At 40.0% G+C, this 22,394-nt stretch overlaps 1 protein-coding gene across 4 annotated transcripts in view; it reads right to left on the bottom strand.

The window, feature by feature from the left end:
- Nucleotides 1–1,144: 1,144 nt before the first annotated feature.
- atp2b1a (ATPase plasma membrane Ca2+ transporting 1a) overlaps nt 1,145–22,394 on the bottom strand; it is a 42,481-nt gene continuing 21,231 nt past the window's right edge. For 3 of the 4 annotated variants that reach the window (XM_053508322.1, XM_053508323.1, XM_053508324.1), the window contains 19 exons: nt 22,070–22,327; nt 21,697–21,822; nt 20,437–20,598; nt 17,630–17,668; nt 14,144–14,299; nt 13,788–14,002; nt 13,281–13,523; nt 12,910–13,151; nt 11,985–12,222; nt 11,719–11,898; nt 11,538–11,625; nt 11,338–11,444; nt 11,046–11,237; nt 9,422–9,635; nt 8,788–8,999; nt 8,597–8,704; nt 7,350–7,538; nt 6,868–6,954; nt 1,145–3,922 (listed from right to left, as the gene is read on the bottom strand). In XM_053508322.1, the coding sequence (XP_053364297.1) occupies nt 3,587–3,922; nt 6,868–6,954; nt 7,350–7,538; nt 8,597–8,704; nt 8,788–8,999; nt 9,422–9,635; nt 11,046–11,237; nt 11,338–11,444; nt 11,538–11,625; nt 11,719–11,898; nt 11,985–12,222; nt 12,910–13,151; nt 13,281–13,523; nt 13,788–14,002; nt 14,144–14,299; nt 17,630–17,668; nt 20,437–20,598; nt 21,697–21,822; nt 22,070–22,327 (3,392 nt within the window). In that variant the 3' untranslated portion in view covers nt 1,145–3,586. The remainder of the gene's footprint in view (nt 3,923–6,867; nt 6,955–7,349; nt 7,539–8,596; nt 8,705–8,787; nt 9,000–9,421; nt 9,636–11,045; nt 11,238–11,337; nt 11,445–11,537; nt 11,626–11,718; nt 11,899–11,984; nt 12,223–12,909; nt 13,152–13,280; nt 13,524–13,787; nt 14,003–14,143; nt 14,300–17,629; nt 17,669–20,436; nt 20,599–21,696; nt 21,823–22,069; nt 22,328–22,394) is intronic. The other variant, XM_053508325.1, reaches the window with a different exon arrangement.

Genomic DNA, 22,394 nt, shown 5'->3' with positions numbered 1-22,394 from the left:
TGTCGAAGCCATTCACAGGTCCTGGGTTTCTTCTCGTCTTGTCTTCTTGGTGTTTACCGGCGGTTGGCATCCACTACATTGCATTACTGCCACCTTCTGGTCATCTCCCTTCTCTTCTGTCGAGTTTAAATCCTGTTCTCTTGTCCTGTATTCATTACCAGACACATGAAATACTGTCTTCTTTGTCCTCTTTCTCCATTTTTGTGTAAAATCCTTTTCACAGTTTATTTAACCTTTCCAAATTCTTGTTGCTCGGTCATGTGTTTCATACACAAGTATAAAACTGCGACATTGAGGGTTTTTTTTTTCTTACCTGATCAAGTGAAAAAAACAAAAACACAATGTTTGTTTAAAAAAAATTAAATCTATAATTTTCATGTTGGATAAAACACAGTATTGGTGCTATTTTTTTTTTTTTTGTTGATGTTATGCATATAATACAAAAAATGTGTGTTACCAAAGGAGCTACTACTGAAGTTTATGCAACATGGACGTGAGAAAGATGTTTTGGAGAGATGATTTTATATGTGCTCCCAAAATAGCCATTTTTCAGCGTTATAGTGTCCCACTTCAAACAATAATCATTTAAAATGCACATTATTCATATTTCTTTGAGTATTGATATTAAAATTGGTGTGAGCTTCTTGAAGCATATGACCTGTAAAAACTGTTGCTTAAATTAAAGTATTCAGTGTAAAATTATCGGCCAAGTTTCATCTGAATGACAGTTAAGACCGTTGAAACATTTTAATTAAAAAAGTTCCGACACTACAGACATAAAAGGACATGTATTAAGCAAATGTGTTTCTTTTTATCTGATAATATCTGTATGAATATTTACCAAAAAAACAAAGCATAGATTAGAAGATGAGAAGCATTAAGTGTTATAAAAAATAGTGTTACGATCCTATCTGAAAATTCACTTTTTCACCTAGGGGAGACACTTTTTTTAGTGTCGTGGATGTTATGTGTAGATGCATACATTCAGGTCTAACAAACACTGTGTTTCTCTATATCTCCAAAGATACAGGGGAAAAAAAAAGATCTTTATTTCATCTGCATGATCATAAATCTAAGCTTCAAAAGAGCTGGTTAGTCAGTCAGCTGATCCGAGCTGGATATGAAGAAAAACATGGCCTTTAGATTAGGACTAAATATTCACTTGTCGCTTTTAATTCTTAAAAACCATACACGTTACTCAACAAGTTTCAAATGTAAATTGAAATCACAATAACCATTTACATTTCTCCAGATAAACAGACATGAATTACTTTTATTTCCAAATGTTAAATAAAAAAAAATATATAATAATAATAATAATAATAATAATAATAATAAACTCCATAAAACAGATGGAAAAAACATTCATCCCTGTTACAGGAAGAAGCTACAGAATAAACTCATGGATTCTTTTCTTTCCACATCTCTTCACTAAATTGCAAACTCAAGCTGCTTTTATTTATTTGTTAAACACAAGGAACAAATTAATAATAATAAATTAGAAAAAAAAAAAAAGAAGAAATGTGGATGCGCTGACTTAAAGAGCACATCCTTTTCCTTCTTTGGATTTTCTCCATCCTTCTTCCCTTACAGGAGAAAACCAACAGCCAAAAAAAAACAAAAAAAAAAATCTAATCATCTAGAACATAAAAAAGTGTTAGTATTTGACTGTAGGTGTTTTTCTTAAAGCCTGGTTCGTACTATTAGCGCCACCCTGAGAAATATAAGATTCCTAGCAGAACCGGATTCATTAGCCTTTGTCTGAAAAGCTGCTGCTGCACTGTGTATTACTGTGTAAAATTCCTCAAGGTCTGCTTCAGCAGGTCAAAAGATGTTTATGTCCCATAAAAATACAGAGGAAATCTTTATTCGTATGTTAGGTATCAAAATTTCCAAAGGGAGTTGAGAAATAGGTAAGTGTACCCTGTGCAGAGACCCCGTTATGTCCAAGTGTTTTTTTCTTTTTCCCTTAAAAATCCTTTTTTTCCTTTACGTTCCAGTATTTCAGGTGACAGATCCTGACACTCCACAGCCAAGTCACACGCAGCAATATTTCTGAATGATGAGAATATTTCTGGAATAAGATGAAGAAAGAATACAATCTGCTGTTGATGTTGTTGTAGTTGTAGTTTTTTCCCCCCCGTAAGTGGAAAAAAAAATTAGATGAGGATTTAAAATGTTAATTGTGAAACAAATCATTTACTTCAAAACAAACAAACAAAAAAGATTCTTCACTTATAATGATGAGTGTTTTGCGTTCGTTGTATCCTTTATGGTTATTAGTTCATTATTTTCCCCTCTAAGCCTGAGATCTGTGATATTACACCAAATCTCAGGGACAAAAATGTCACCAGTGGACTTACAAAAAAATTAAATAATAATAATAATAATTACAATCTGGACAATAACTCTGATGAATAGTCACTCTCTCTTGGTCTTAGCAATAAATTCTATTCCCAATTCGAGCTGATGTAATCTAAAACCTAGAGTCTCTAAAACCATGACGGCGACTCTTGAGTGATCGTGATGAACTGGAAACGCGACGCAGTCCCTTGTAAAGCGTTGATAAACTAGCTTTAAAACTGAAGAAACGCAGTAGTAAATGCCTAAGGAAATGTACTGACGGAGGAGGAGGTACCGGCTGGCCTGCGCGCCCTTTTTGTCCTCGGTCGCGCTAGCTTTCCGGACCTCAACGCTCCTCTTCGCTGCTATACAAGCCTTAGTGTTATCTATTTTGGCTAGAAGATTTCTATAATATATCCACAAATATATAACAAATAAAACTTGCAGGCAAAAATAGTTTGGTTTCCATAGAAACACCCTTTTTTTCCTGAAAATACAGCAGTATCTGAAATATTACTCTCTTTTTGTCATTTCTTTTTTCAATTTGTCCCCAGTTTTCTGCATCAGGAAGCTCCTTCACCAACAAAGAGAAAGAGAGAAAAAAAAGTATCTACAAACTATGTAAACAGACCTGCCTTTTTCAAGAAAAAAAACAAAAAACAAAAACATAAATATTAAGAAATATGAACAGCCAAAACGGAGCAGAAATTAACCTGGGTGTGATCTAGGGCCGAAGAAAGAAATGTACACCACGATTTAGGAAAAATAAAAATCTTACAGCTAATCATCTGCAAGTCATGGAGAGACAGATCGTCTCTGCTGTATTTGAGAATTAATAATTAAATAGTTATAATAATTATAATAATAGAACAACGGTAAAAAAAACAAAAAAACAGGTCACTTTCAATCTTAATTAACAATCCCTCAGTTTATCACAAAGGGGACGAATATTTTATACGCAGAGGTGGAAACATGTGGAGTCCTTCCCTCTCCGAGAGGATGCTGAGCACAACATAAGACATCAACAAAAGAAAAAAAAAAGAAGAAGAAATGGTAATAAATCATCACAACCACACCCTACATTCTGGTGAACGCTGGCTCTCGTTTCAGTCAAGCTCGAGTCGAGCTCACAGATAACACACGGCCGTTTCGCCTGTGAGTCTGCCGAGCGAGCGCAGGTCTCTGTAGAGACGGCGGGTGGGTGTGGAGGGAGGGAGGGAGGGAGGAAAGAGGGCGGAGCCGATCAGAGGGACGTCTCCACGCTGTGCATGGGGCTCGCCGGGGCCGAGGGCGTGGCTGGCTTGCTGCTGTCTAAGAAGAGGTGGGCGCCGCTGTCCACCGCGTTATTGTTCTGGTTTGGCGATGGAGAGGGAGGAGGAGGGGGCGTGGGGGTGGCGTTTCTCTTGGTGGGGGCGTCGTCCTCGGCGTCCGTGTCGTCTATGAGGGGGATGTGGGGCTCCGAGTCCTCTATCCGGAACTCTGGGTGGGTCATGAAGTTGTGGATTGAGCTGCGCGACTCGGGCTTCTCCAGCCCCTCATAAGGTGACAGGGAGCTGCGGAATGCATTCACTACTCGGATCTGTGGGGGAAGCACGGGGCATACAAAACACACACACACACACACACACACACACACACACAGTCAGATTCGATGCTTTATACAGAAATGGTGCAAACCACACAAGTCAGGCACAAATCACAAAAAACACGCTCACACTTTGCATTTTAAATACAGGCGGCCAAATAATCTAATCTGCGTGCTACTGAGGTGAACTTAAACCGGTTTTACACTGCGGGCAGAAAGAATCCTCCGTCTGTTACTTGTCTCACTGTACAGTCAGATCCAAATATCTTCAGCATGCTCTTTTATTTATTTTTTTGTCAGATAACGTGTTTTCTAGGCCAGATTATGAATGAAATTTTGCTTGAAAAAAAAAAAAAAAACAAGCAAAAAAGAAAAAAAAAAAAAAATGTTCAGGACTTTTATTTTCAATATCTGTCTAGAACAATCTTTTAGTCTGTTAGCATGTGTGGGAGATCTGAAGCTCACTTAAATAAATTTCTTACACTCTGTCGTCCTATTGCTGACTTTGAGACGCATGAGCTGGTCCGAATGGTGCTGAATCCCTGAGCATGTTACAATAACTGGATGTCAGCTGATCATCACTCCCAAATGGGTGAAGATTTATTTTTCACGACGTGGCATTTTTTATTCCCATTTTTATAAACCCATACAGTGTAAACCCGGCTTTCATTGTAAAAGGGTGGGACGAGACACACAGGCTGTGGTGAGTCAAACCGGATTGTCAGATTACTGCAAGCTCAAATGACAAGAAAGAGAGAGAGAGAGAGAGAGAGAGAGAGAAAGACAGACAAACTGTCTCTTTCTTTTTACTCTTAAGTCAGTCAAAAGTGTAAAAACAAACAAAGGTCAGAAAAACAAATGTTCAAAACATCTTCTCTCAGTAGTGGTAATAGTAGTGTCGGAAATCTCGCATAGCTAGTGTGCAATTATTCAAAATGCAAGTGAGAGAGAAACGGAGAAAGAGATGGAAAGAAAAGACAGAATGAGCAAAAGAGAGAAATATGACAAATGGAGAGAGAGAGAGAGACAGAGAGTAATTTACATTAAACTTGAGAGGTTAATTGATCTGGACATGCTTGGGTGAGTAGGATGGGGTGAAAGGGGCAGGGTGGAGGTGTTGGGGGGGAAGGTTACTGATCATTAAATCACTGATTATGTTTCGATACGGAAACTTTGAGCAGCCAAGCAGGTCTAAGCTGTACAACACAAATAAATTTCACAAACAGACAAGAGAGACTGGACCCATGCTCAGCAGTGCTACCTTTTTGTTTAACAGAAGTAAACCTTTGAGTATAGCCCATGACACATTTCACAAAATCTAAAGGAGGAACATGTCAGAGTCAGGTTTGGTTGTTTTTTGTTGTTGTTTTTTTTGCATCACTTTGGAGTTATTTAAGGGACTGTTTGCCTATAAAGAATCTACACGTTAGATGGCTTTAACAGGAATCAGCGTTCAGATCCCACATCCGACGATCCAGGGGGAAACCTAAGAGACAGACAGTGTTAGTGTGGTCGCTGGGGAGCCAGGAGAAGTTCCTGATGGCCTGTGAAAAAGCTGTGAATGATTTGCAGGATAAAATGGCATAAGAGTCAGAAAGAGTGAAAGTGATAACAATTAGATTTATGTAAAACCGGGAGCGAGTGGCGCTAGTGTAGTTTAGTACATACTGTATACGGGTGTATGTGAATACCTTAGCGTACGTAATGAGAAGACAACATCTGTGTGGGATGTATTTTGCAATCTCTCTAGTACCGAAAGGGGGTGCTGTTAAAATTCCCACAAATACAACAAGATTTCTGGGCAGCAGTGACATAGTTGAAAGTGTATGATGCTTATTTTGTTACATATTTGTTCCGGCTCAAAAAAAAATAAATAAATTAATGGTGGTACTAAATCGAGAGGCGGTCATCTTTGTATGTGTGTAAAACGTATGGCATTTGTCACGTGCATGTCATTTCTGTACAGTATATTCCTGTGTGTATATCTATCTATCTATCTATCTATCTATCTATCTATCTATATATATATATATATATATATATATATATATATATATAAAAGATAATACTAAAACCAAAATGTTATAAACTGATCTGATCTGTTAATCACTGATATGATCTCTCAAAAGAAAAAAAAGACAGACAGAATGAGAAACAGAAGAGGCAGGATGGCAGGAGAGAGATATAAGTGAAGAAGACAACACAGGACGTTGATTCCTGGAGAAGCAGACACCCGTACTCCCCCTGGAGTCTTGGTGAGAAATGGATTACTGAACATGTGCCCGTCTGCGGCAAGAGATGAACCTGGACCTGCTTCAGACCTCCAGTGGAAGAAGAAAAACACTGTTTAGCACAATAAGTTCAAAACAATCCCACGCAGCCTCTAAGCAAGGCCAATTTTTTTTGCAGTACTGTGACTGAGCTGGATGTCGGTGTGTGTGTGTGTGACCATGGGCATATACTCAAAATATTTACAAACATAGCTGTCACAGAGCCCAGCAGAGGCACCGAGGCACAGCAGCGGCCGCAGACGCAACACACACAATGTTGATCTGTTAGAATGTAAACACACTGTTTATTTAAAAAACAAAAAAAAACAGCCAAAGCCATCAAACAGAACAATGAGACAGAGACCTCAGCCCCACTGGCCTCAGAACAGTACACACAGATATATCTCCATAAATATTAGCATTCAGATTTAGAAGCAATGTAGTGGACAGTAAACGCATTGTTTACGTTTCTCTTTGTTTTCTTTTTTTTTTTTCGAAAAAAGAGGGACGTTTGTAGAAGAATGTAGAACGTTAGGCGAGTGAAGGAGGAAATGTTAATTGTCATGCACTAAGAAACACGCACTCACACCCCACAGTGGCAGAAGCTTTGTTGGAGGAGGCAGTGGCAGGAGAAAACGCTACATGTGTAGGGCTAGAAACATTGGTTACATCGTGCTGTTGGCTGGAGCTCGAGGGGTGACGCCTGAGGGCCCCCTGAAAGGAAGTGCCGCTCTGGAACGCACTCACTACATCCATCTGCAAGGAACCACACAGCATGACAGGAAGGCCCAAAGAACGCATAAGGAGAGACAGAGAGAGAGAAAAAGAGAGAGAGAACAGCAAGAGAAAGAGAGAATAAGAAATGTGGGGAGGGAGGACAGAAAAAGAAGGGCACCCATATAAAGAGAAGACAGGTAGTAGCAGCATGAAGAAAAAAAAAGGCACTGTATGGAAGACAGTGTTATAAGCTTGCTGACTTTTATCCTGATGGGTTAAATCAGAAGAGCTACTTCACCAGAAATCAAACAGAGCTGTAAAGTTCTCAGTAAGAAAAGGCTAATCAACTGTCGAGAAAGCATAGAGTGTACTGGGACCTATCCTGCTTTTTCCTCCACATAGGGTGTGTACGCAGACATCTCGGGTAAAATTACCTGAGTTTGTATCCTGTTGAGGCCTCGGAACCAGAGGATTTGTCCCCTGCGGAGCTCGCGCTCGGCGTGATCAATCTCGTCCAGGTCCTCCAGTTCCTCCAGCTCCTCGTCTGGGATCTCCTCCTTCTGCGTTCCGTGACCGGCCGTCTTCAGGAACTTCAGGCGACTGGTCGGGATGGTGGAGATCATCTGCACGAGGGCAGAGAAAGCCAATGAACCAAATCAATTCGACAGAGATGATGTGAGTAAGCTTCACCTTAAAGTCTTTTATTTTTTTAGCTCAGTTACACACACACACACACACACACACACACACACACACACACACACACACACACTATGGAACGCTTTCGACTTCCTCTTTTTATGATCATCAATGATTCGCTGAGTGCTGATGCTGTGGTTTTGTGATCTCTATGCACAATTTGTTTACTTTCATTGTTTTACTAATTTTTTTATTGTGCAATTCTGACAAATACGTTTAATCAGGACGTTACACGCCTCACACGCCGCTCAGCCAAAACAGTCTTGCTTTTAAAGTGCGAGATGAAATCGAACCAAACAACCCTCCAATGTAGACTTGACAAATGAACGTGTGAAGTTGACTCTGCTGAATAAACCTAACAAGGTGGATTATTTTAGCAACTGACAGAAAACAGATTAAAAAAAGATTAAACAGACTAAATAAGCAATCAAAAACACTAAACAGGTTTGAGTAATAAAGCTAATCATAGCAATAGCTAATTTCTTTGATGACCTATCAGGTAAATTTTCATGTCCTAAAAAGATAAATGCTTGCCATTTGGCAGCTTTGTTCTGAAAAAAAAATACCCTGGCTCCAAAGCTGTAGTCAGTGAGCTGAAATAAGTGTTCTGTGTAGCCTTTTATCCGTAAGATGATTATTTCTGCAGAATATGAACTACTGCTCCAACCCAAAGTGACACTATAAACACACACCAGAACATAAATACAGATAAAGGGTGAATTTCTGGCTCGGACACAAAACATTTGTTTATTTAACTTCAGTTAGTTTTCCCATCATCCACTTTGGTTTTTCGCCTGATTTCATTCTAGGGGTTGGCCACAAGAGTGCAGTGATCCACTACTGCAGGATTCAAACATACCTGATCCACATGCATGACAGGGAAACGCCAAACTGCTCAAAAATCATGCCTGTCTGACGTTCTTACTCGAAATTTCACATGTTAATCACAGAGTGATGCATTTTTTAAAACCTGTGGTCTTACCTGACCCCAGAGCAGAGAGCCACAGCCTAAGAAAACGCACCAGAGCCACTGGTCAATGGTAAGACCCACACAGCTGAAGGGCTTGCCTCCGAACTGTACGATGATGATCTAGAAAAGAAATGGATAGTGTTAGCCGAGTCAACGTTTCCTTAAACTGCTCGTGTTGTCTACGTCTGGTTAGTCACACTCACCTGGATGACGAACGTGCCGAAGACGATAGAGCAGAAGATGAGGTTATTGAAGATCCCCTCAAAGACGTTCCGCTCACCGTGGATTTTGCGAGCATTAATTTCATTGAAGAGCTGCATTAACACGAAGGTGTTGAAGACGATGGTGTAGTGTTCTGAGGGCGGCGCGTGGAGAGGGGCGTTGCGTCCGCTGTCTATATCGAACAGCTTTTCACCTAGGAGAAAAACAAACAAACAAAAAAAGGTAAGGTTGACTTAGGCTTTGTATAAATCTTTGAAAAAAAAAAATAAAAAATAAAGATACTACAAACTCAAGCTTTAGCCAAAGTGTTAACAACAGAAGTGTTCCCAAAGTCAACACAATAATCTTAATCTTACTTAAATCTTAACAAGAGTTGTGATAATTGTCATTTTGTGATACACAGGTGTTTTCCCTGTGTGTGTGTGTGTGTGTGTGTGTGTGTGTGTGCGCGCATGCACAGAGACACATGAAGCCAATGTATTATAGTGCAGCGATTTAAATTTATATGTTTTTACATGTCCCTGAGGAAGCACAGGTAAGCTTGTGTTCACTTTTTCGGTTAAAAACGTACCCCAGTAACAACAGTGCTTTTCTGTCCTTTACGTTAGTCCTCACCTGCAAACAACAGAGTGAAAATAACTACAAGCTGGTAAACAGCATGGCCCAGGATGTTCTTCATCATGGTTCTGGAGATGAGGGGTTTATTACGGCCGTAGGGCTTCCTCAGCAGCAGAGACTCCGTGGGAGGCTCGGTGGCCAGAGCAAGTGAGGCAAAGGTGTCCATAATCAGGTTTACCCACAACATCTGTACGGCTTTCAGTGGAGAATCCTGAGGGACGAGGAAAAAACAAAAACAAACAAACAAAAAAAATAAAGTAATAAGTACGGTAAAAACTCAGTAGATCAAAGACATAATTGCTAGTTGGTAATTAACAATCATTCATTGAAGTGATCAAACTATTGTCTTGCAATATTTTCTAGAAACATATGGGAACTTTTGGGTACAGAATGAAAAGATATGCAAAAAAGAACTAACTTTTTTTGAGACCTACAAAAGAATCAAGAGGAAACTATTTTATAGAAAAGACTTCATAATAATAAAAAAACATGCAATACCAAATGGATAAAAACATTACTAGTCTAAACAACGAAGCAGCAAAAATAAAAATACTTCAGAGTGACTTGGATGATAATGCCCCGCAAGAACAACAACTAGCTGGGTATCAGGAATAAAATCTAGATGAAGACTATAAAGACTCATGTGGGGAAATGGGTTTCACCCTTCTAAGACATGAAATGTTCTAACAATAAAATGAGAAATGAAAGAAAGACCCCTTTAGAGAGTAGAAGAAATGTACTAGGAATGTAATTGCACACTCATAAGCACAGATTAAACAATGTACAGCGCCATCTGTTGAATTTTTGTAATGAACTTATATTCTCATGTGTTACTATAAAGTGTGCAGAATGAAATTGTAAGATCACGTTTAATAAGTACATTTCAAGTGCACATTCATGAGCGTGTATAATTTTTTTTTTTAAAGTACAGCGCCATTTGTTGGATTTTGTGATGAACCAATGAGTCTTCTCAAGGTTGATTTTTTATGATGTATCTATTTACACTTCAAAGTAGCAAAATTCATTCAATAGCTTTTACGTAATGCATGCACAAGCACAGAGACAGACAAAAATTCCATAAACCATCTGTCCTATTACTCATACTACGTTCCCCAAATTATTTTTCTGAAAAATATCTTTAATGTACAGACACTTTCGGTTTTACTATGTGTATAAAATATACATTAATTTTTTTACTTTCACTCTAAAGTCTAATCTTATCCAGTAAGCTCTTTATTACAATTACACAGGAGCAAATCTTTGTCTTGGTTTAGGTTTGGTTCCTTACTTGGACCTGTTCACCGGACCATTCCAAATAAGACTGTACACTCGTGGTCTAAATACAATTTCTGGAATTGTATACAGTTTTGACAGCAACACAAACCAGCAAAATAATGACATGCCATCAGCTTACTGCTAATTTAGTCTGCTCCAGTTGGAAACGAGTTCACTCCCAGGTGAGTTGAAAGCCTCTGTTTCAGTCTCATTCTACTAACCTATTATTTTAGAGTTGCTCAGATAAGCCTTACAAACTTTCTTCGATACTTCATCTGTTAAACCTGTTTGTATCTATGTATTTATCCCACATGGCATCCTCTTTCATGCTGGTTTCAAACAGTACCTGTGTGATGCAAGCTCCAGTGAAGGCCACGATCACGGCCACTACGTTGACGGTGAGCTGAAACTGCAGAAATTTGGAGATGCTGTCGTAGACGTTGCGGCCCCACATGACCGCTTTAACAATGCTGGAAAAATTGTCATCAGTGAGGATGATATCAGAAGCCTCTTTAGCTACATCTGTCCCAGCAATGCCCTGAGAGAACAAAACAAACAAACAAACCAAAAAAAGTCTGGATCAGCATTACATTTTTGTGAAGTAGGTCTGTGTTATACGTTTTAAGTGTTTGCTGTACCATAGCAAATCCAACATCAGCCTTTTTCAAAGCAGGGCCATCGTTCGTACCGTCTCCTGTTACTGCTACTACTTGTCTCTGTTCTATAACCGTGCTATCGATGATACCTAAAAATAAAACATATGGAAGTTCACACTTCTGTACAATATCATTGGTTTATCCTGGTTCTTTTTTTTACAAAAACAAAAAAAAAAAAGTACCTTTAACTAATGTGTGCTTGTCTGTTGGAGAAGATCTCGCCAGGACTCGAAGTTTAGGCCATATTTTATCAATCCGCTCCTGTTCTATCTATAAAATGAGCATGTCATGTCTGTCAGGATTTTACAAGAAATCCTTAAAATCTCTCTCTGTGTGCAGCACAAAAGCAGCGGTTTATCTCACCTCTCCTTTCTCATTGCGTATCCTCCTGTTGAATTCTTTACCTTCCAGACAGAGGAAATCATCTCCGGGCTGCAGGATGCCGCATTTGGTTGCTATGGCACGTGCTGTGTTGATGTTGTCGCCGGTGACCATGCGTACGGTGATCCCGGCACGCTGGCACTTTTTAATAGCATCAGGGACCTGATCGAGAGGAACCCGGGTCAGACGGGACGCAGACTTAAACTAGCGCTAAAAGGAAAAATCTAACAAACACCAGAGGGTCTTACTTCTGGTCTGACGGGGTCCTCGATGCCCACCACACACACGCAGGTGAGTCTGGTGAGTATATCGGCCTCGTTTTCCCAGTCCGGTTCTCCTTCTGAGGCGGGGAAGTCTCTGTAGGCCAGGCATATCGTCCTCAGGCCTTCAGAGGCCATGGGCTCGATCACTTTTTTCACCATGTCATCTCTGTCTCTGGGACGGAACACTTTGGTCTCGCCACTGGCTGTAAGGATCTTATAACATCTAAATAGGGAAAGAGCAGTACAGGGGAAAAATAGTTATGAAACAGCAGGATAAGAGGCATCATGTAGATAATTTATCTGGGGAAATGATTAATAGCATGGCCCATGGGTTAAAAAAAAATTTTTTAAAGCGAAAGGAAAAGCATCTGACCTGCTTAGTAAGCATAATAACTAGGGATGCACTGAAATTTCGGCCGCCGAAATGTAAGAAAGCGCCGAAAATAAAAGCCGAAATTGTCGCCACGCCTCTCCCATCCTCCTGTCTCGTTCGCGCTGTCATTACGCATCAAACACGGAGTATGTCGGCGGTTTGGAAGCACTTCAAAGTTTCAGATGAGGACAGCAAAGTTGCAATATGTTACAGAAAGAAATTTTATTTAGTTTTGTTATTGTTAAACAGCCTTATTACTGTTATTTATTATCAGTAAAAGTTTGATTGCTTAATTAATTTGTAGTTTTTTCAATACAAACAAAAAGAAAATATTTTAAACGTTTTTTAATGAAGCCATTTTCGGTTTCGGTATCGGTTTTCGGCCAAGTGCATCCAAAAATTTCGGTTTCGTTTTCGACCCAGAATTTTCATTTCGGTGCATCCCTAATAATAACAAATCGTTATCTCCCTAACCCCTCTCTTTTTTTTTTTCTTTTAAAAAAATGACAAGATGCTTTAAGGTAAAGAAATGCCTACTTCTTGAGTAAAATTTCCGACGCTCCTTTGCTGAACATACGGAAGCTTCCGTCAGCGTTCTTCAGCACGGTGCTCATGGATTTCCTGACAGAGTTGAAAGTGTAAACTTTATAGAGCTTCTCCTCTGGGATCTCGTTTCGGATTGCCTGGTAGTCTTTTTTGAGGTCCAACACAAAGCCGAGCAAGGCACATTCGGTTTTGTTGCCCACCTGACGACATAAACCTCCCTCTTTTTCAGGAGGCTACGGGGAGGGGGGGTCAAAAACCACAAAGAGAAAAGATTAAATGACTGGTCAACCCCAATTCCTGTCCAAGAGGAGTAAAGAATAACCGAAATCAGTCATTTACACAATGGATGCAGGTGTACTCACCATGATCTTGGTGGTATAAGCGCTGTTGATGCTGATGCCCAGGACGAGCAGGTCCATGGTGCTGGCAGGAATTACTTCCGGCTCAGGGACCTTCCTGTAGTGCTGCTCTGCGATGTAAGCCTGCACCACGGTCATCCTGTTCATGGTCAGAGTGCCTGTCTTATCTGAACAGATGGCAGTAGCATTGCCCATGGTCTCGCAGGCATCTAAATGCCTTACCAAATTGTTGTCCTTCATCATTTTCTAAAAAAAATAGATAAAAAGATAGTGGGAGGTGGGGAAGGAACAGGATTAGACAGGGCAAGGACCAGATTAACTAAGAGAAATCCTAAAATCCTAAAATCTGTTGGCATGTAACAGGCTTGCATGAACAGTCACTATAACCGTTATGGCAAGCTATTCTCAAAAAAACAAACAAACACAAAATATCATAACAAACGTGTGCTGTAGAATGTGGTCTGCAACATATATTATAAATCGGCCAAATAGCTACATAACGGGACATACTTTGACAGAGTAAGCCAGTGAAATAGTGACGGCGAGAGGCAGACCCTCTGGGACAGCCACCACCAGGACGGTCACGCCTATGATGAAGAACTTGACAAAATACTGGATGTATATGGGTGTGCAGCTTTTCTCCCACGGAAGGCCTTGCACCCAAAAGGTATTCACTATAAACAACACCACCAGGATTATGACGGTGATGGCAGACATCACCAGACCTGCACAGAGAGAGATGAGAAAAGCACACCTTTAAACCAGTGCCATCCCCTCAAATAAAAAAAGGATAATAATAAAACAGGCACAGCAAAGAAGAGAAGGATGAAATTTGGTAATTAGGACGAGAACTAAAATGCTCTGACCTGCTTTGCCGATTTGGACTGCTAGTTTAGTCAGCTTCCCTTGGAGGACTGATTTCTCTTTTTTGGGCAAGTTGGCTTTGCGTTTCTCGTCTGCATCGGCCCCTTCGTCACTGTTCAGGGGCTGCATTTCCATTGCAGCTCCGTCTTGGGCTTTAGCTGAGGATAGGGTGGGGGAAAAAAAAAGAGAGAGAGGCAGGCTTAAAATGTATTTGAAAAACAATATAATAAAAACCATCACTGTAAAAGTCACAGGCACGGTTTTATCTTGGCACTTTGTACTTAATCTCACGACTATCACTTTATCTACATGGAGCGGTAAATCTTTTTTGTCATTATCTGTCAAGTGTTTCAACTCGTGTTCATACTTGTGTTTTAGTTTAAACCTAAAGTGTGCATAAAATCTTTTCTTTAAATTAAAAATAGGCTCCGAAGGAGAAGAAGAAATGTCATCATGGTGTGTGTGTGAACCCATACTCTCATAATTGTCTAACACAGTTAATTAGTGAGTTAGATTGTATGCAGTCATCGATATATTGTCTATACCTTCAATATCAGTGAAACGAGCCGCGTCTTCACTACTCGTACAAAAACAAATGAGTGCCTCGAGCTAGTTAAACCCTCTCTGTATTGACATTAGAGTAGAACAGAGCGAGTTTATTTCCCTGTTCGTAATGATAAAGATCATGAGGGTGCAACTTTTTTTTTTTTTTTTTGCACCTCCATACAGCACATATCTACAACCTCATGCTCCTGCTAGACGACTGCAACTTGCATTTTACTTTCCTTTCCACTTCCCTTTCTTTTGTTTAAAGAGCTACTTTTATTCCATTTGTGTGGCTGGCTACTCAAAAGGGCTTTAGGTTCAGGTCCAGCTGTGCAGCATGCTTTTGTGCATCTCGGGACCACCGGGTATAATGGGTCTCGCCTCTGTGTGGGAGAGAATGACTGCAGGGTCCCTCTGTGCTCGGTACTAGCAGACAGGCTGCGCTCACAAAAGGTGCAGAGAAACTAGGGCGGTCTTTTATCGCTTTCTAAAAATGAAAGTTTTCCTTTAAAAAACAAACAAACAAAAAAAAAAGAGCGCGGGAATATGCATCATTATAACTACACACGTCAAACAGTAATCTGCGCAAAGCAAACGTCTCAGGCCTGAATACAAGCTCAAAGTGTTATGGACACACCCTTATATATATATATATATATATATATATAAATATACGTCAGTGATATCAGTAACCCCTGTGTAACGTACATATTCAAGCACAGTGGCTGCAGTCTAAAGATATGCAAGGTGAAATGCTGGCGCGTGCATGTGTGTGCGTCTGCTGCTGTGGCAGAACGCTTCTCTACTCCATGCAATCCTAGTCTGAGGCATTAGACTTCACTCCTGGCAAGCGTGGAAGTGAGAGAGGCTCAGCAGCCTACACAGCACGGTCTTGCGTCGATATCAAATCCAGACAAATAACACACGACAGACTGGCTGTTATCTGAATTGGCACTAGCGTCCGTTTGCTCTAGCACGACTCTCCCCTGTGACTGATTATGCATTTAAGGCAGCTGATTATTACAAGCTCATGATGGAGAATAAACCGTGCGTGTACAATGTAATGAAGGGGAAACGAGCGTTTGGCTGTATGTACTTCAGGTTAGACAATAGCACTGCCTCGCTCTCGAGGTGTTCCAGGTGGTGTAGGGTATGTAAGCATGTGACCGAGCTTTGCTGAATGCAGGCACGGACTGAATGCTGCGCTGTAAATCAGTGACTCTGTCCAGCTGGAAACATGAACCAGCACGGCTCCTGCAGCAGAGCCTCCATTTCAGTTTACAATCACATGAAGCTAGGCAGGATATTTCACAGAAGGAAGCCGAGCGCTCTGGTTTAACTGCTGAGGGACAACTGACGCGCACTGTCACTAACATGGCCGTGGTAAAGCTCCTCACTGGCCATTTACGGCAATCATTCATTCATTCATTCCTTTCCTTCACTTCATCACGTCCTTCTTTTATTCATTCATATTTTCCTTCCTTCCTTCAGTCCTCCCTTCTTCTTTACAAAATTGGCTCCTTTACTTTATTTATATTTTTCCTCCTGCCCCTCTTTCCCTTTTCATCTCTTCCATTCTTTATTCAGCCTTTCATTTCTTTTCTCCCCTTCATCTCTTTTTGTTCCCTTCTTCCTTCATCGCTCCTTGTTCCTGTCCTTCATTTCTTTCCTTCCTTCCCACCTTCATCCTTCAGTTCTTTTTCCTATATCCCTTTTCTCTATTCATTTCTTTCTTCCTTTATCCTTTCCTTTTTTGTCCCTTCGCCCATCCATCTTTCATTCCTTCCTTTCCGTCCTTCATTCGTTCGTTCCTTGCCCCACTGCCTCCTTCAGTTAATCATTTCTTCCATCGTTCATCTGTCTTCCTTCCAACATTCATTCCTTTCTACATACCGTCCTTCCCTCTTTGCTTCTTGAGTCCATCTTTAGTTACTGCTTTTCCCCCAGTCAGTGTCACGGTGGTTACATCATTAAGATATTCATACAAGTGGCGTTTAAGTCAAGCTGGGACTTTTGATTGTACATAATAACAGAACTCCCACATCCTACTGTTTCACAAGTACTCGGATACCATCAAGGTAGGAAGTTCCCTTATGATCGGACTGCCTGCTTCATGCCTGAAACGCTGGCCCACCAGGAGCTCCGTTAATGGCCCAAACATGTGGAAATGTCGTGGAGCGAAGTCAGGACAATAATGTGCAAGTGGTGATGGTGAATGATTGTGTGTACAGTACAGTTCCCACAGACAGAGGCATCTCTTTGGCAAGTTGGTGACAAGTCATCTGTTGATATTTAAGGGTCAGGTGTCCCACTTGCTAAATGTTTTACAGGAATGACTGAGCCACCTCGGCGAGGATACTTCTTTAAAACATTTGCACCATTTAAATGTTTTACTGCGGCTAAGAGACTCATCGTTGAACTCGAGGAGACTTGAAGTCTCCTGTAAATGTTCCGCCGATAGAGAATTCTGAACATGACGGCACAAAGCTAGACACAAAGAGTGAGTCCGATCATGAGAGAACTTTCTACTTTTTCTTTCTTATGCTCATCAGCTCTTTATAGTTAATCCATCATAGCTTGAGCAGCTCAAAAAGCTACTTAAATGTGAACTCTGATCATGCCTAAAATCCCATTATAGTCTGCGCAGAAAAGAAGGAGGAGGAGGAGGAGGAGGAGGAGAGGTTCCTTGTTTCATCTGTCAAAGGTGCCTGCTTTGTGAAACGCAGCATATCATTAAAGCTCAACTCAATCGTATGCATGCTGTACCTCACAAAGCAACACACAGACACACACTTGCACACACACGCAGGACAGCTTTAATGACTATCTGATAGAAGTAATGGGTTAAGGCAATGGTTTTAACACAAGCTGCAGCACCTCAGAGATTGCCAGCTAAGCCAATATGAAGCTCATTATGCAGTTAAGTCAATAAGGTTACTCACCTTTCTTTCTGTTGTCCACCGAGCCATCTTGCTTTTTGTCTGCCGAGAGAAAGAGCACATCAGGAACATTCTCAAACTTATTTAACAGTCCCACGCTGTGCCTGAGATTATTCTGCCGCATCCATTTAAACCTATTTCCAATTATGCAAATGCTATCTTTGATTTAATAGACTGAGAGGCAGTACTTAGGGTTTTATATATATAAAAAACATTGTGTGTGTGTTTGTGTTTGGTGTATGTGTGTGTGTGTGTGTGGGGGGGGGGGGGGGGGGTTATATAACGGTTGGAGCCTTAATGCAGGATGAAAATCTTTGGCCAGGCCACAGACACGCCTGTGTGCACACATGCAGCAGCAGTGATATGTGCGTTCGATGAACAAAAACAAGGTCCAGGGGCATTCAGTGAAACAGCAAACACGTGAGGACACAATCCTGCTGAAATTCATTACAAAAGCTGCTGGCTAATGGAGCAGAAATCCTTGCCACATGTTAAACTGGGGATATGATGAACAGAGAGAGAAAGAGAGAGGGGAGGGCACGGGGAAAGTAAAACAAAAGTAAAACAAAACCAAAAAAAAAAAAAAAAACACAAAGAGAAACACAAAGAGAAACACTTCAGCTCCATTTGGTCCCTGCTGATTAGCAGTGGTAAAAAACAAACTAAGGAAGTTCATTATAAACCTCTATTGCTGTAGCAAGCGAGAGAAAGAAAAAAAAACAATCCGAAGCATTAAATTATACAAGAAATTAATAGTTCATTTAAGCATCTAAATAAAGACGAACCCAAATAACAATGTTTATTAGTAGCGTTTACAAGTAACTGATGTGATCTTCTTTGTGGTGTTGAATGAATGAATGACGGCTTACGCTGAGAACATTGCGTATCAAATGATAACGTTCCATTTATGCACTGCTTGGTGTCTGGTAGTGCCGTCATACTTCCTTATAGAGCTGCATGAGTTGATCAATAAATCACACTGCAATTATTTTCACATATTGCAATTTTGTTTTAAACTGTGATGGGCAGCTATTGAATGCACCATTTAGGATTTACAGCAAAATATATACAGTATAAAAATAAAATTTATTGTTATTATATAAAACTTGACAAAAGCATATTTTATCTGTAATAAACTGTAGCCTTTTGTAATCAAATAATTGTATGGTTCGACATCGTGATTTAGGTTTTTATGCGATTAACTGTGCAGCCTATTCCCTTAAAAAGCCTTTTGATTTTGATACTGAGCAAGTTATAGTAACTATTAGATATACACATTACAATAAAACAAACTTTTTTTTTTCACTAGTTTAAAATTTCCTAGAAAGTCACCGGCTAACAGACTGTGAAATAAATGTCTAGTAATAGGTTTAAAATCTTATATTTGGAAATATGAAAACAGAAAATGCTAGATACCAGGGATGGAAATCACCAGGGACTACCCAATACGATATTGTAATACCGAGTTGCAGATTATTTCTGTACTGCATTCCAATTATGTCATAATATATCCCAATTTGTTGCAATTCTAAACAAACTTAGCAAAATAATTAGCTCCTACCACACAGGATACTGTGCTGCCTGACATTGTGTGAATAATTAAGAATGCAGGATTATAGATGTAACAGCAACATTTTTATTTATTTACTGATTTTGGAGTCAGTGTGGTGACACAGGAATTGCCCTTCCCTACTAAACAAACTTTATGATTCAGGATCATTCACTTGATCATCATGACTATAATGTAATTTCATCATGCATTAAGTTGAAACTACAGGGAGACACAAAGTTTTGGTTAGAGTAACCTCTGTAATAACAAAAATATTCACTAAATGTTTTACTATTTCTCCATTCTCAACCTCCGTATTGTCTGCAACATGCAAGCTGTAACAAGACTTGTAACAAACTCCACCCACTTCACTGGTTTTCTGATGCACGTGTCAAGTTACACGTCAATTTGTTTGTTTATAAACATCATACACCATGCCAATTTTGTTCTGAAAAACTTTTTTTCCTCCATAATAAAAACGTGCATGTTCAACCCTAGCGCTGATTTGGAAGATATTACAGAGGAAATTACTTGATTACTGCTGGATTCATGGTTTTCTATTTCATACTCTTAAAAATAAATAAATAAATAAATAAATAAATCTCATTTTCTTGATTAAACAAAGAAATTAATCGACCGACTAAATTTTTGCTTTGGCTAAATGTGTTTTTTTAACTCATCTTGCCTAATGTGCATAAATATAAGTAACTGGTCAAAATGTTATTTCTTAACCGCCTGTATTGTAGTATTTAAGGCAAATTTACCTTGTCTTAAACTTAACTATTCAAATGTAAAAAAGCTCTTGCACTGTTTGCCTTTTTTTAAACTTGCAAATTTTATGCAAATTCAAACAGTAATATATGTTCTGGCAACCCTAGCGTCTAGCACTTCACCGATACGGCCTTAAATCAGGATGGCCAGAGACTCGGCGCCAGAGTGTTTGTCTATGGCGAGTGAGCCTGACTGAGCAGGAAATAAAACAAACATGACTCTAACCCACAGTAAGTCAGGCATTAGTGCAGTCCTGTTAGCTCTGTGTGTATGTGTGTGATTATGTGTGTGTGTGTGCATGATAGAGATTGTGTATTCTCCCCCTTACACAGCTGACACGCCCAAATTAGATAACAGTTTTTCTTTGGATAACAACACTGCTGCTGCCCCGCCACACTGAAAGGCCACAGACTAACATGGCCGATCTATTTTAAAACAGGTCAGACTGCCAGAGAGGCTGGAAGGACACCAAAGAATAGCGCTAGCATACTTTTCTTCTCCTTCTTCCTCTCCTTCTCTTTTTTCTTCTCCTCCTTCTCGTCGTCGTCGTCGTCCTCTCCTGCCCCCAGTAATGTGAAGATGATTCCGGTCTGGGAGTTGACACCGATGGCAGTGACGACCATTTTTCCAGAGCCCTCCATGACATGGGTACCTGTACACAAGACGACGCATGGGTGAGGGCATGCCATTTGGTCGCAAGTACGATAAACAAAAAATGTTTGCACACACAAACAAACACGCAGTGTTCGATTTCTGCGTAAGTGGCATCTAAATATGGGTTGTCTGTTGGACTGTACAACGCAAAGAAGTGGCTATTTATGAAGCACTGGACTGATCTGGGATTCGAAAGTGTTCACTTTGTTGATTAAAAGCAAAGTCTGACAGAGGCTCACAGCGTGGATCAAAGCAAAGTGATAGAAAAATACTCGGAGGATTGTAAAGAAAGTGTACTTTCCCATATAGAAGCAATTCCCATTTAGCTAGCACATGTTAGCATCATTCCTATTTCATCATTTTAACAACAGTTAAAATAATTTTCAACCATTGTCTCATCATCAATGTTTGGTGTCACTTAGATTCTTATGCTTGAACATTTCCCTGCTTCCATCACATCACTTTCAAGAACTGACTGTTCACTTGCTAAATAATAATATATCCCTCCCCTCAACAAGTGCCACTGTAATACCCAGACAATGAGTTTAACTTTATGGCTGATTGGGTAAACGGCATTGAGAACATTTTAGGTTGCATTAAGTGGCAAAATCTCCCCTTTTCTCTGACTATGACTTACATCAGATAACCACTTGATGTATAGACACTCAGCATGCCTGTGTTAACAAAATAAATGTTGTACACAGAGCATTGGAATATAAATGAAGAGAATGATTAGAGCATATTTAAATTGATAATTGAACCATTTGCCGAGTAATAATTAAAAAGAAACCCCTAATAAGACGGCAACCTTGAACATCCAAAATGACCAAACTAAGTTTCATAAACACAAAGGCGTTTTTCGGCAACAGATATCTCAACCTGTGGATGTTGTAATCCTGTGGTTTTAAAATGGAAAAACCTTAGACATTACGTAAAGTGTCACAGGCCTGTTAGATTTATCCAGTGATGGTGTGACAGAACAGAAAACTATACGACACCATTTTTTTAAACTTATTAACACAAGTGTTGGTCTATAAATAACACACTGATGATTCCAAAGTCATCTACATTTTGTAGAAGCAGCAGTAATTTGTACCTGATAACAGCATAGGATCTTTATCCAGCAGTTTCTTCACATGGTCCGATTCACCCGTCAGAGAGCTCTCATCGATTTTAAGATCGTTCCCTTGGATGAGAACGCCATCGGCAGGTAAGAGGTCACCTGCACGAAAACAAAAACAAACAAACTGTATAGAAGTTCACCGGTCATACAGAGGGTGATTTCTGCATCACGATGTGGCATAACACATTCAACGCACCCCTTTCACATACATGAACTCGCAGATGCCCATGATTGGCTAATCTTGCCGTGTCACCACTCATGTCCCATAATAAAGCGTACGGCAGCTTTCGGTTGCGTTACATTACAATAAATATTTACATCACAGCTGTGCAATGTGTGCACATACCGTATTTGATTTGTGCAATATCCCCGACTACGATCTCAGCCACAGGGATCTGAATGACTTGCCCGGAGCGCACCACTGTAAACTTCTGCTCTTGTTCAATGCGGCTCTGTAGGCCACGGAACTGCTTCTCTTTACTCCAATCGTTAAAGGCAGTCACAAGCACCACACAGATAACAGAAAGGAGGATAGCTGCTCCCTCGATCCATCCTGCTTCTGACTCGCCCTCGTCTTCCACGCCTCCTGTTACTTCCCCACAGTCTATACACACACAAAACAGTTTTAGCAAAAAAAAAAAAAAAACTAACAAAAAAAAAAAAAACACTGC

The sequence above is a fragment of the Clarias gariepinus genome, chromosome 12 (assembly GCF_024256425.1).
Source record: "Clarias gariepinus isolate MV-2021 ecotype Netherlands chromosome 12, CGAR_prim_01v2, whole genome shotgun sequence".
Taxonomy (NCBI): domain Eukaryota; kingdom Metazoa; phylum Chordata; class Actinopteri; order Siluriformes; family Clariidae; genus Clarias; species Clarias gariepinus.
Note: the sequence above shows the minus strand (reverse complement) of the source record. Positions and strands in the feature narration are given on the sequence as shown.